At 38.2% G+C, this 13181-nt stretch overlaps 1 protein-coding gene across 2 annotated transcripts in view; it reads right to left on the bottom strand.

Annotated features, from left to right (window-relative positions):
- The window catches only part of LOC124722875 (ankyrin-3-like), an 898463-nt gene that overhangs the window by 507809 nt on the left and 377473 nt on the right, over positions 1-13181 (bottom strand). For both annotated transcript variants that reach the window (XM_047248010.1, XM_047248011.1), the window contains 3 exons: positions 12131-12229; positions 7006-7203; positions 5794-5980 (listed from right to left, as the gene is read on the bottom strand). In XM_047248010.1, the coding sequence (XP_047103966.1) occupies positions 5794-5980; positions 7006-7203; positions 12131-12229 (484 nt within the window). The remainder of the gene's footprint in view (positions 1-5793; positions 5981-7005; positions 7204-12130; positions 12230-13181) is intronic.

Here is a 13181-nt window from a genome sequence, read left to right on the forward strand (position 1 = left end):
ATGTTAGTTGGCAACAAACGGTTTTCATCAAACTATTGCTACTTCAATTTTGAAAACAGTGATATACGAGTATGTATAAAATGCTGTAATGGTGACTGTTAGGCCACATGGAGCATTATCAAGTGTCATACCAGAAGCAACAGTAGTGTCTATCATTAATTCAATAAATATGCTGATATGTTAAGCTTTTAACTCTATCAAGTGTAATATGTTACACAAAGTATATCAGTCAGTTAGTCACATATTTAAATAACAGGTACTGGTAACTGACCAATGCAGGCACAACGATATATTCATAATTTGGAAATATAAAGTTCACTGACCCTCTTTGAACATTGCTTTGCATTATCTCCCAATATCAATTAATAGATCATCAAAGGCAACAGCATTTCTTCCTCAGTTGCTACTTCAGTTATGTAGATAAGAAAAATTTCAGATTTTGAAACGAATATCTGTTTTATTTATAATCCTGCATGTTTCAGCTGTTCATGGTTACAAACAAACTAAACATTCAGTTGTAAAAAATGGAATTTTTTATCTACATGATAAACATAATGGAACCATTTTTTATCATTGCATACACATCCAGGTGGAGGGTCCCAGCTTCAAAATTCATGACTACGCCAAAATTGTGATAAAATTTCACAAATGCCTCACAGTAAATAGTTTAAAATTGAAGAAGTATAACATAATAATCAACTGATTAAGACATTATGAAGCCCAAATTAATTCTTGAATTTTTGATAGGCAAGTAAAATAGTTGTCTTGCTTTGTATATCTCTGGATCTGGCATTAAATGGGGTAATATTCTGAAGGGGTACTACAGTCACTAATGCAGTGTTGATAATATAGAAATATGTAGTCACTGTGACCTGCACTGTAAGTAATCACACCTTCCTCATGAGCTTCTTCAAGCCATTTATGATGTTCACACTAATGTCTCAGTAAGTACACTCCATAATAAAGTTTACAGTAAGCAACAGAAATATTTTCTTTTTGGTTATCAAGACCATCAAGGCCTAACGGTTCATATCCCTGTAATAGACCTAGATGTAAGACCTGTCCCATACATCTCCCACCACCACCTACTCAAGTCCAGCCACAAACATCACCTATCCCATCAAAGGCAGGGCTGCCTGTGAAACCAGCACCAGCTGCAATGACTGTGCTGTATTATATGTGGACATGACAACTAACAAGCTATCTATCCACATGAATGGCCATCAACAAACTATGGAAAAGAAAGAGCTGGACCACCCTGTTGCTGAGCATGCTGCCCAACGCAATGTTCTTCATTTCAATGACTGCTTCACAGCCAGTTCCATCTAGATCTTTTCCGCAAATGATAGCTTTTCTGAATTGCACAGTTAAGATCTCTCCCTACAATGTGTCCTAAATTCCTGTAGCTCTCCTAACATCAACCTTCATTAATGATTGTCCTTACCTATCTAACCCCTTTCCTGTTCCCATTCCAGCACTACACAGCCCTCCATCCCACCAATTCACTCTCAGTCTTTTCACTTTTCACTTCTCTCCTTTTCTGTTACCCTCTCCCCCCCCCCCCCTCCCTCTGTCAAGCCCCCTGACTGCTCCACCTTGTCTCTGTATGCTCCCACAAGCAGCACTTTATCTCGCCACCCCCCCCCCCCCCTTTCACTACCCTGCTATACTGCTCCCTCCCCACCCCAGCCTCCTCCTTAGTGCACTACCTCGTCGTTGCCTCTCCTATCATGCACTGCTGTTCACACTCAGTCTCAGTAGCCAGAGATTGTGACCATGTGTCTATGAGTTGCATTCGCATGAGTGTGTGTGTGTGTGTGTGTGTGTGTGTGTGTGTTTTCTACTTCCAATGAAGACCCTGCTGGTCAAAAGCTCACTTTCTGATAGTCTTTTTGTTGTGTGTATCTGCAACTCAGCATCTTTCACTATATCTTTCAAATGATAGAGCACAGCAATCAGCCATCCTTTTCTTGCAGGTTTTATTCACCAAATCTAGATTTTGACTAGTGCCTAGCCATTATCAATGCACCATTTCATAGAATCAATGCACCATTTCATAGAATCAATGCATGGTCTAATACATCAGTCCCCTGTTTTTCAGGCTCCTGTCACAGTCTTTTCAACACTATTGTTTAATTTCACATTTTCTTAAGCACAATAAGGGGACAACACCCTAACCATGAGAAACAATCCCATATTGTAAGACTGTCTCCTCTATACTTCACTTTTCGCACTGCACATGATGTGCAGTAGTGTTGAAAGAAGTGTGACTTAAGCCCGAACAACACGGGACTGATGTATTAGATCATGCATTGATTCTATGAAATGGTGCATTGGTAATGGTTAGGCACTAGCCGAAATCTAGATTTGCTGAATAAAACCTGCAAGAAAAGGACATCTGATTGCTGTGCTCTATCATTTGAAAGTCATATCACAGTCGCTGAGTGCACTCATGTTCCTAAAGGAAGGTAACCTTTCACTATACAGTAAGCAGCAACTATCATTCTCATACTATTGTTAATTCCATCCTGGATTTTCCATTGTTACTGTGTTTGTAAGGTGCTTCCAAATCATAAAGGATATACATGGTGAACACTATCAGATCAAAACTATTTGGACAGTTCTCTATGTAATACAGAATTGACCACTAGATGGCACAAGAGGTGCATCCACTTGTATAAAAGAAAGTGTTATCAGAAGAGAATTAATAACAGCAGAATGGGCAGGTAAGGAGAGCTCAGTGAGTTCAAATGTGCAATAGTCAATGAATGTCATCTGAGCAACAGCGACATTTCAACCTTTCTAAAGCTGCCCAAGACTACAGCTGGTGATGTGACTGTGAAGTGGAAAATGAAGGAACAGTAACAGTTACACCAAGACCAGGCAGACCTCACATACTGACAGACAGGAACTGTTGAGTGCTGTGGAGGGTGGTTGTAAAAAATTGCATGGAACCAGTAGAAGGAATCACTCATTATTTCCAAAGTGCTACCAGAAATCCATTTAGCATAATGAATGTGTACAGCGAGTTAAGAAGAATGGGTTAAAATGATTGAGCAGCCCCTCATAAGCCACACATTTCTATACTCAGTGGTAAGTGGTGCTTGAAGTGGTGTAAAGAGCTACACCACTGGACTATGGATGACTGGAAGTGAGTGACTTGGAGAGATGAATCACTCTATACCGTGTGGTAATCAGATGACAGAGAGTGTATTTGGTGAATGCCTGGAGAACATTACTTGCCATCACCTGCAGCGCACAAAGTGAAGTATGGAGGAGATTGTGTAACAGTAGAGGGTTGTTTCTCATGGTTAGGGTGTGGTCCCCTTATTGTGCTTAAGGAAATGTGGAATTTGGATGAATATGAATACATTTTATAGCACTGTGTTGTCCGCCCCAGTAGCTGAGTGGTCAGCGTGACGGATTGCCGTCCTCTGGGCCCGGGTTCGATTCCTGGCTGGGTCGGAGATTTTCTCCGCTCAGGGACTGGGTGTTGTGTTGTGTTCATCATCATTTCATCCCCATCCGGCGTGCAGGTCGCCCAATGTGGCGCCGAATGTAATAAGACCTGCGATATGGCGGCCGGACCTGCCCCGCGAGGGGCCTCCCGGCCAATGACGCCAAACGCTCATTTCATTTCAGCACTGTGTTCTGTGTCAATATGGGAACAGTTTGGAGATGATGATTGTTTGTATCAGCATGACAATACATCCTGTCACAAAGTAGCATCTGTGAGGCAATGGTTTGTAGATAACAGAATTCCTTAAATGGACTGGCCTGGCCATAGACCCAACCTGAACTCAATGGAACATCTCTGAGATAAGATAGAATGTTGACTTCACTTCAGATCCTAGCATCCAACATCATTACTTTCTCTGGTTCTGGTTCTTGAGGACAGATGGGCTTCCATTCCTCCACAGTCATTCAGAAACATCACTGAAAGTGTGCGCATCAAAGTTCAAGCCATAATAAAGGCAATAGGTAGACACATCCCATATTAATGTCCACTAATATGTGTCTGAATACTTCCAATCAAATAGTGTATATTCGAAAGCCATATAAAGATGAAGACCATCGAACAATAGCACTTGAGGCAAATAAAAATAGGGATCACAGTCAGAGTTTCGATAAAGACATTCTTCAAAAAGTTATTCCTTGGAAAACTACACTGCTGGAAAAGAATCACACAACCAAGAAGGAGTTGTCAGACACAAACGAAAGTTGGTAGGCATCTGAAAGGTAATGTCCATTTAAATTTTGTGTGGCACTAATAGTGCAATTATGAGGATGTAAATCAGGTTTGCTTTAAAAACAGGCTGCACCAGTAATGAGCATTAGTTACTTTTTGGACTGGACATAGGGTTGATGTTAGTCAAGAATTCCTTTAAGGTGACAAAGATGCCATTATCAACACCTTACTGAGTCTGAACAAGGTTATGTAATAGGGCTACAGGACACTGGATGTTCCTTCTATGATGCTGCAGAAAGAGTCAGCAGGAATGTAGCCATTGAACATGACTGCTGGCAGCAGTGGTCACGAGAATGAACAGTTGCAAGAAGACCGGGCTCCAGATGTCCATGTGGCACTTCCGAGAGGGAAGACAGTAGTGTTCAGTATTTGGCTCTGGTAGATCATACTACATCTGAAGCAGCAATTTGAGCTGCAGTTGGCACCACAGTCACACAATGAACTGTTACAAATTGGTTACTTCATGGACAACTCTGAGCTAGATGACCTGTAGAGTGTGGTCCACTGACCTCAAACCACCACCATTTGCAACTTCAGTGGTGTCAAGTGAGAGCTCATTGGAGGGCGGGATGGATGTCTGTTGTGTTTTTATGATGAAAGCTGGTTCTGCCTCAGTGCCAGTGATGGTTGTGTGTTGGTTAGGAGGTGGCCATTTGAGGTCCTGCAACTAACCTGCCTATGTGCTAGACACAATGGGCCTACACCTGGAGTTATGGTCTGGGGTGCAAATTCGTATGACATCAGGAGCACTCTCATGGTTATCCCATGCAACACAACTGCAAATTTGTATGCCAATGTGGTGATTTGACCTGTTGTGCTGAAATTCATGAACAGCATTCCATGGAGTGTTATCCAACAAGACAACACTAACCTACTTACCACTGTTGTAACCCAACATGCTCTACAGAGTGTCAACATGCTGCCTTGCCCTGCTCAATCACCAGATCTATCTCCAGTCTAGTACATATGGGACATCATTGGACTCCAGTGTCATCCACAAACAACATTAACTGTCCCTCTATTGACTGACAAAATGAATGTAACTCCATCCCACAAACTGACTGTACAACAGAATGCATGCACATTTGCATGCTTAAATTCAACACTCTGGCAGATACACTGGTTATTATTGTACCAGTATTCCACATTTGCAAAGGCTTATCTTGCCCTTACATAAACCTGTGAGCTTGCAATGTTAATCACTCAAATATGTTACATAGACAAATCTATGGCAAAAATGTAATTACTGCACATTAATTACTTTTTGGTATTGCAATTTTTTTCCATCAGTGTATGTAAAGTTTTTAAAGTTCCTCCGGGTGGTGAATGTAGAGAAAATACAAACCATGTGAGCTGATAGCCTATTAACAATGAAAGACAATCAAATAGTTTATTATAAGTAAGTTGAAAGTGGTGAATATAGAATGAAACACTTTAATTTTACTATAGGACATTTCTATTGAATCTGCTTTTGAAAGGAGTGAAAACTATATTCAAAAAAATTAGAACATCAATTAAATCTATTTAAGAGAATTTCAAAGTACCTCCTTCATCCTCAGAGTCAGACATGAATGTTTCTTGCATTGTTTCTGGAGCAACAACTCGATATTTCTCTTCGGTCAGCATGGCTGTAGCATTTGTAGGTATCACAGTCTCAGTCACAACTTTTAAGCTCTCCACAACGCTGATATATCCAAGCTTCTGTGCAATGGAAAGAGCTGTCTGCCCTTGCTGTGTAGTATGACAGACCAATTTAATTCACTGAAGACTAATATTTTTATACATGTTTTAACTATATATGATTCATTTATAATTACTAACTAACTACAGATGTTAGTAACTCCAAAATAATCAAAATGCAAAACACTGAAGCTTCACTTCATGACTTCACATCACATGAACTGAATGTCCACTGTAAATAATTTCCAAAAGTAGCATGGAAGAAACCCAGCTAGATACTTCTAAAATGTTACAAGTAATTAACCTATGTCTATCAAATACCTTGATAACTGAAATACTTCAGATTTAAAACTATCCATACTGAATTATTATTAATATGGTTATAATAGAGGGAAACATTCCACGTAGGAAAAATATATCTAAAAACAAAGATGATGTGACTTACCAAATGAAAGTGCTGGCAGGTCGACAGACACACAAACAAACACAAACATACACACAAAATTCAAGCTTTCGCAACAAACTGTTGCCTCATCAGGAAAGAGGGAAGGAGAGGGAAAGACGAAAGGATGTGGGTTTTAAGGGAGAGGGTAAGGAGTCATTCCAATCCCTGGAGCGGAAAGACTTACCTTAGGGGGAAAAAGGGACGGGTATACACTCGCACACACACACATATCCGCTCCCGGGATTGGAATGACTCCTTACCCTCTCCCTTAAAACCCACATCCTTTCGTCTTTCCCTCTCCTTCCCTCTTTCCTGATGAGGCAACAGTTTGTTGCGAAAGCTTGAATTTTGTGTGTATCTTTGTGTTTGTTTGTGTGTCTGTCGACCTGCCAGCACTTTCATTTGATAAGTCACATCATCTTTGTTTTTTGAATTATTATTAATAATGATATAGAACTATACATATAATTTTAGAAGTAATAAATTGCTTCCTAAAGAAGTTACTTCCAATTATACCCATGCTCAGTTATCAAAGCTGTGTGATACATGATATTGTTGGGAAAGGACATATGTAGTGACAGTGAGTATGTATTACAGATTGAGATGAACACTTGTCTTAATTTCAACTTACACTAGTGAGGATGTTTGGAGGTGCCTTATGATCCAGTAATATATTTACAATTGGGGCATGACCCTGTTGTGCAGCTTGGTGCAATGGAGTGTAACCAATACTGGTCGCAGCTGCCACATTTGCTTTGTGCTGTAGAAGGAAGCGAACCATGTTGCTTTGTCCAAAGTGGCTCGCGACATGAAGTGGTGTATATCCTGCCTGTAGAAATATGCAAGGAAGTCAGGTATTTTCAGTAATTAACTGATATAATATTATGTTACATAACAAATATGTACATATACATAAATGAAAACATTACTTCATAAAGTTATTTTCCAAGGTATTTCAAAAACAAAGGAAAGAAAATGAAACAAAAAAGCTATTTACTATGTACCAAATTACAAGGTGGAATAACATATGAGTTTCTATAACTTCATTTTTCACTGTATAGTAATGTGCATCAGTGGGACGCATACTTTCAGTCTTTGAACTATTTGTCATTAATTGTGCAGATGATTAGATACAAATTTTGTGTAGGACAGATCATAGGCAATTTGTAAGGCAACACAAAAGGTGTATAGCCTTACTGCAAAGACAATTGTTTTAAGAATGTTCAGTCAGTAGTATATGGCTGTCTGCAAGAACAATAAGAACTTTCATTAAGATTTACAGTGTCCAGAGTAAATAGAAGAATACTGTTATACTTTTGAAATTATAGACAGATCATCAACCAACTTAATTTGAAACACTTATTATAATACAAAAGGAAATGATTAGCTACTCAGGAAATCAGTGAGAGATAAGGTAACAAATGAATCACCATAATCTAAAACGCAATTAAACAAATTTCATGGTAACGTATGAGTACAGTACCTTAAAACAAAAATCATTGTCAGTTAACTATAAAGCACAGTAATTGAAATATAATATTAAATAACAATTATAATTAATTTAATAACATGCAAATAAGACAGACTGTTGACAAATGTGGGTAAAAACAAAAGGAAATATGAACAGAAATTCAAATGACAAACTTCGTATGAACACAGAGAAAAATAATATAAATAACCTATTAAAATGCAAAGAAACTAAGCCAGGAAGGTCAGTGCTCAGTACCAAGACTATAAGAAATGGAGCACTGATTGTGCCGGGGAAGGGTGCAAGAAGGAAATGGTCACGAACCCTTTAAAAAAGTATCCCAGCATTTTGAAGAAGAACGTTACAGAAACCATGGGAAATTCTACACCAGGTTAGATGAATGGAAATCTCAACCTCACTCCTCCCAAATAAAAGTACCAAGTCTTAAACACTGCAGCACCTGGTAACATCAAATGAAATAGAGACACATTCCAAGTGGTGCTTTGTATCTCAGTCAGGATGGCTGACATAATGGGAGTGGTTTAATATCTACTTTTTGTTTTATTATTGTAATTTGGGTTATTCTGAGAGGAAATGTTGCACATGAAAGATGTTAATATTGGAACTGAAATGGAAAAGTTAACTTTAATGAAGTATGTGAAGAGTTGTCATAGGTTCTCTTAAGATATAAAAGCTTATACATGATTCATGTGTGTGCAACAGCTTTTGTCCACAGTGGATGACACATAATACCACATTTAGTTACATAATGTTAGAGTCGGTTTTATCAGCAACAGATGACACTCAATAAAAATGACATCAGCAGCAGCAACAGGAACAGGTGACACACTGACTGTTGTTAGGGAAGTCAGCTGCAGTGATGGACACCAAATGAATCAACAATTTATTGCAGAATTTTGCATAAGAAACAGGCAAAACTATATTGTAGCAGAACCAATGTCAACATTACAATATGATACACTTGTAACATGAGAGATGAAACAGTGAAGGCGGCAGAGGATCAAATAGGTAAAAAGATGAGGGCTAGTAGAAATCCTTAGGTAATACAAGAGATACTGAATTTAATTGATGATAGGAGAAAATATAAAAAAGCAGTAAATGAAGCAGGCAAAAGGAAATACAAATGACTAAAAAATTAAATGACAGGAAGTGCAAAATGGCTCAGCAGGCATGGTTAGAGGAAAAATGTAACGATTTAAAAGCATATATCACCAGGGCAAAGATAGATACAGCACACACGAAAATTAAAGAGACTTTTGGAGAAAAGAGAATCACATGTATGAATATCAAGAGCTCAGATGGAAAACCAGTCCTAAGCAAAGAAAGGAAAGCAGAAAGGTGGAAGGAGTATACAGAGGGTCTACACAAGGTAGATGTACTTGAGGGCAATATTATGGAAATGGAAGAGGATGTAGATGAAGATGAGATGGGAGATACAATACTGTGTGATGAATTTGACAGAGCACTGAAAGACCTATGTCGAAACAAGGCCACGGGAGTAGACAACATTCAATTAGAACTGACAATCTTGGGAGAGCCAGCCCTGACAAAACTCTTCCACCTGGTGCGCAAGATGTATGAGACAGGTGAAATACCCTCAGCTCAGATTTCAAGAAGAATATAATAGTTCCAGTTCCAAAGAAAGCAGTTGCTGACTGGTGTGAAAAGTACCGAACAATCAGATTAATTAGTCATAGTTTCAAAATACTAACACAAATTCTTTACGGAAGAATGGAAGAACTGGTAGAAGCTGACCTTGGGGAAGATTAGTTTGGTCTCTAGAGGCATGTAGGAACATGCAAGGCAATACTGACCTTACAATTTCTCATAGAAGATAGGTTAACAAAAGGCAAACCTACAATTATAGCATTTGTAGCCTTAGGGAAAGCTTTTGACAATGCTGACTGGAATAATCTCTTTCACATTCTAAATTTGGCAGGGGTAAAACACAGAAAGCAAAGGGCTATTTACAATTAGTACAGAAACCAGATGGCAGTTATAAGAGTCGAGACGCATTACAGGGAAGCAGTGGTTGAGGTGGGAGTCAGACAGGGTTATAGACAACTCCAATGTTATTCAATCTGTGTATTGATTAAGCACTAAAGGAAACAAAAGAAAAATTTGGAGTAGGAATTAGCGTCCAGGGAAAAGAAATAAAAACTTTGAGGTTTTCTGACAACATTGTAATTCTGTCAGAGACAAAAAATGACCTGGAAGAGTAGTTGAATGGAATAGACAGTGTCTTCAAAGGAGGATATAAGAAGAATGTCAACAAAAGCAAAATGAGGATAATGGGATGTAGCTGAATTAAATCAGATGATGCTGAGGGAATAAGATTACGAAATCAGACACTTAGAGTAGTAGCTGAATTTCACTATTTGTCCAGCAAAATAACTGATGATGGTCGAAGTAGAGAGTATATAAAATGTAGACTGTCAATTGCAAGAAAATCATTTCTGAAGAAGAGAAATTTGTTAATGTTAAATATAGGTTTAAGTGTCAGGAAGTCTTTTCTGAAAGTATCTGTATGGAGTGTGACCATGTATGGAAGTGTAACATGAATAATAAACAAGAAGAGAATTGAAGCATTTGAAATGTGGTGCTACAGAAGAATGTTGAAAATTAGATGGGTAGATCATGTAACTAATGAGGAGATACTGACTACAATCGGGGAGAAAAAAATTGTGGCACAAATGGATTAATAGAAGGGACTGGGTAGTAAAACACATTCCAAGGCATCAAGGGATCACCAATTTAGTACTGGAGTAGTTACTTGGAGATGAAGAGGCTTGCACAGGATAGAGTAGCCTGGAGAACTGCATCAAACCAGTCTTTGGACTTAAGACCACAGCAACAACAACAGAAACAAAACTACCTATAGAAACAATAGCAACTAGTTATCCTCTAAACAGGTGGGTAATCAGTTTACCATTTTATCTGTATGATGATCTAATATTAGGCAACACCTGAGACTTATGAAGCCCTATTGGGAAAAGCACGCAGCTATATTTGAGAAAAACCATGATTTTTGGTATCCAAAGGTAGGAAAAAATTAATATGGTTGAAAATGATTGCTGTATAAATAACGTGTAAAAAAAGTGAGTATGTATTAAGTGGGTAAGAAGAGATAAATATAAAGATGGCTAATGAGTTAACACAAATTTTTCTAAGTGCAGAACAAGCACTGAAAAAAATTACATATGTTTATAAGTTACACAGTTGCAAAATACTGACACAGGCCTTGCAAATCTAAACATAAAGGAGGTGGGTCATAATATAAGTAGATAATTGAATCATGGCAGCATGCTATGGAGAGTATCAAGGTATGCCCTCTCAGTACTTTCATTTATTGACTACCCACGAAGCCATAAGGGAAGCATTCACTTGTTTTTATTTGTGTGCATTTATTTAACTGAAAATCACACTGAGAGAAATATGTGCAGCAATCAGTTTTCTGTATGCAAGAAGTATGAAAGTGACTAAAATTCATTAAGAGATCAGTGAAGTTTATGGAGAAAATGCTATGAGTGATGGAATGGTAAGAATATAAATTAGAGCATTTTAAGATGGCTGTTGTAATTTTCATAATGAAATGCGAAATGGGTGATCATTTGTCTTCACTGAAGACTCGGCGTAAAAAGTTGATGTAAAGCTTTGAACAGACAACATTACAGCTAATGATTACCACTTGATATTGTACTCAAACAACATTTAGAGCAGCACTATAAAAAGTGATGGCATCAAAATGGCAGTTCAGCAGTGGACAGCAACTCATGTTGCAGATTTATGAGAACAGAATTCAGACGTTGGCAATTTGTTATAATGAGTACCTTAATACTGGTGAAAATTGTACTAAAATGAAGTTTTGTGTAAAAATAAATTTCTTTTAAAAATGTCTTCATGTTTTTAAGATGAAAATGGTAATTACTTAAAAATCTCAAAGTCTGACTAATGGAATATCATTTGGCATTACAAAATACTAATTTCGCACCACCATCAAATATTTTGTATCAGGTGACAAATAAATTTTACACAACTTATAAACTACATGTAAAGCCAAATCAAAACCATCCACAGGGCTCAGCCAGTTCAGTGCTCCACACTGAGACTACATAACACTTTTAATTGCAATATCTGAACTGCTATCATTCTCATTTCATGCAAATTTGTTTCTTTTTACAGAATACTTGTAGACAGTTAGCACCAATTGCAGGTTTTTTTTTGGACATATCATGGAATAATCAAATTTCACAAGTGATAATCTTACCTTTGTTGTTGTGTCAACTTCTGCTCCATTCTTTAACAGAATCGCTGCAACATTTACCCTGTCTTCCTGTGCACACAAGTGTAGTGGCGCCAGACCATTCTGAAATATAAGATAGCAGTGTTTTCAATATTATCTGTAAGATAGTAGAAACAGAATAATAGAGAAGTGATTACAAGTTATCAGTTTTTTTATAAATTACAGCCATGAGATGTAATTAGCAGTCAGTACTTTCTTACAGGGGTGAAATAATTAGGACTGCCAATAGATACACATAGAAGTACATGACACCAGACTTGTTAAATCCTACCTTGGGGAGGAGAAAGGGATAAGTTGGGGAAGGAAAAGAGAAGGGCAAGGCACTGAGACCTCAGAATGAGGAAAAGAGCAAACAGAGATGAAAGCAGAGGCATCATAGAGTGTAGTGGGTCAAAGATAGTAAATTGGTAGGCATTGTGCCATCTTCACTCCAGAGATAATTATAGGAAAGAGGGAGAAGTAAAGATGGGTTAAAGGAAGAAAAATGAAAAGTATAATGAGAAATAGGCAGAAAAAGGGATAAGAAGATAAATAAATAAGGGACAGAGAGGGAGAGGAGAGAGGAGAATTAGCACAAAAAAATTGATAACAATGAAAAAAGAGAGAGGGAACATGTCAACAGAGGTTAACTCTTCTAGGATGTCAGGACACATGGTTATAGTGGAGGGTGGGCTCCTGTCTCTAGAGTTTGTGGAAATTAGTATCAGGTGGGAGGATCCAAATAACAGACTCTGTGGTCCTTAAGTCACATAACCACGTGCCAGGTTTCCCTGAGGGAGACAGGTCTTGTGACCATTTGTGCACTTGGCCAGTTTAATGGCAGTCTTCCCTATATAAAACATGGTGTGGCAGACATGAGATGGTGGATAAACGCCTCGTGTGACTTCTTGAGTTTGTCTTTCTCTGATATTGTAGGATTTACTGGAGGAGAGGCCCCTGTAGTGAGTGGCTGCTTGGCAGGTTTTACGGTGGGTATGATTGTATATGTAGGAACTTCGAGATAGGGATAAGGGTT

This window comes from Schistocerca piceifrons, chromosome X (assembly GCF_021461385.2).
Source record: "Schistocerca piceifrons isolate TAMUIC-IGC-003096 chromosome X, iqSchPice1.1, whole genome shotgun sequence".
In the NCBI taxonomy this organism is placed as follows: Eukaryota; Metazoa; Arthropoda; class Insecta; order Orthoptera; family Acrididae; genus Schistocerca; species Schistocerca piceifrons.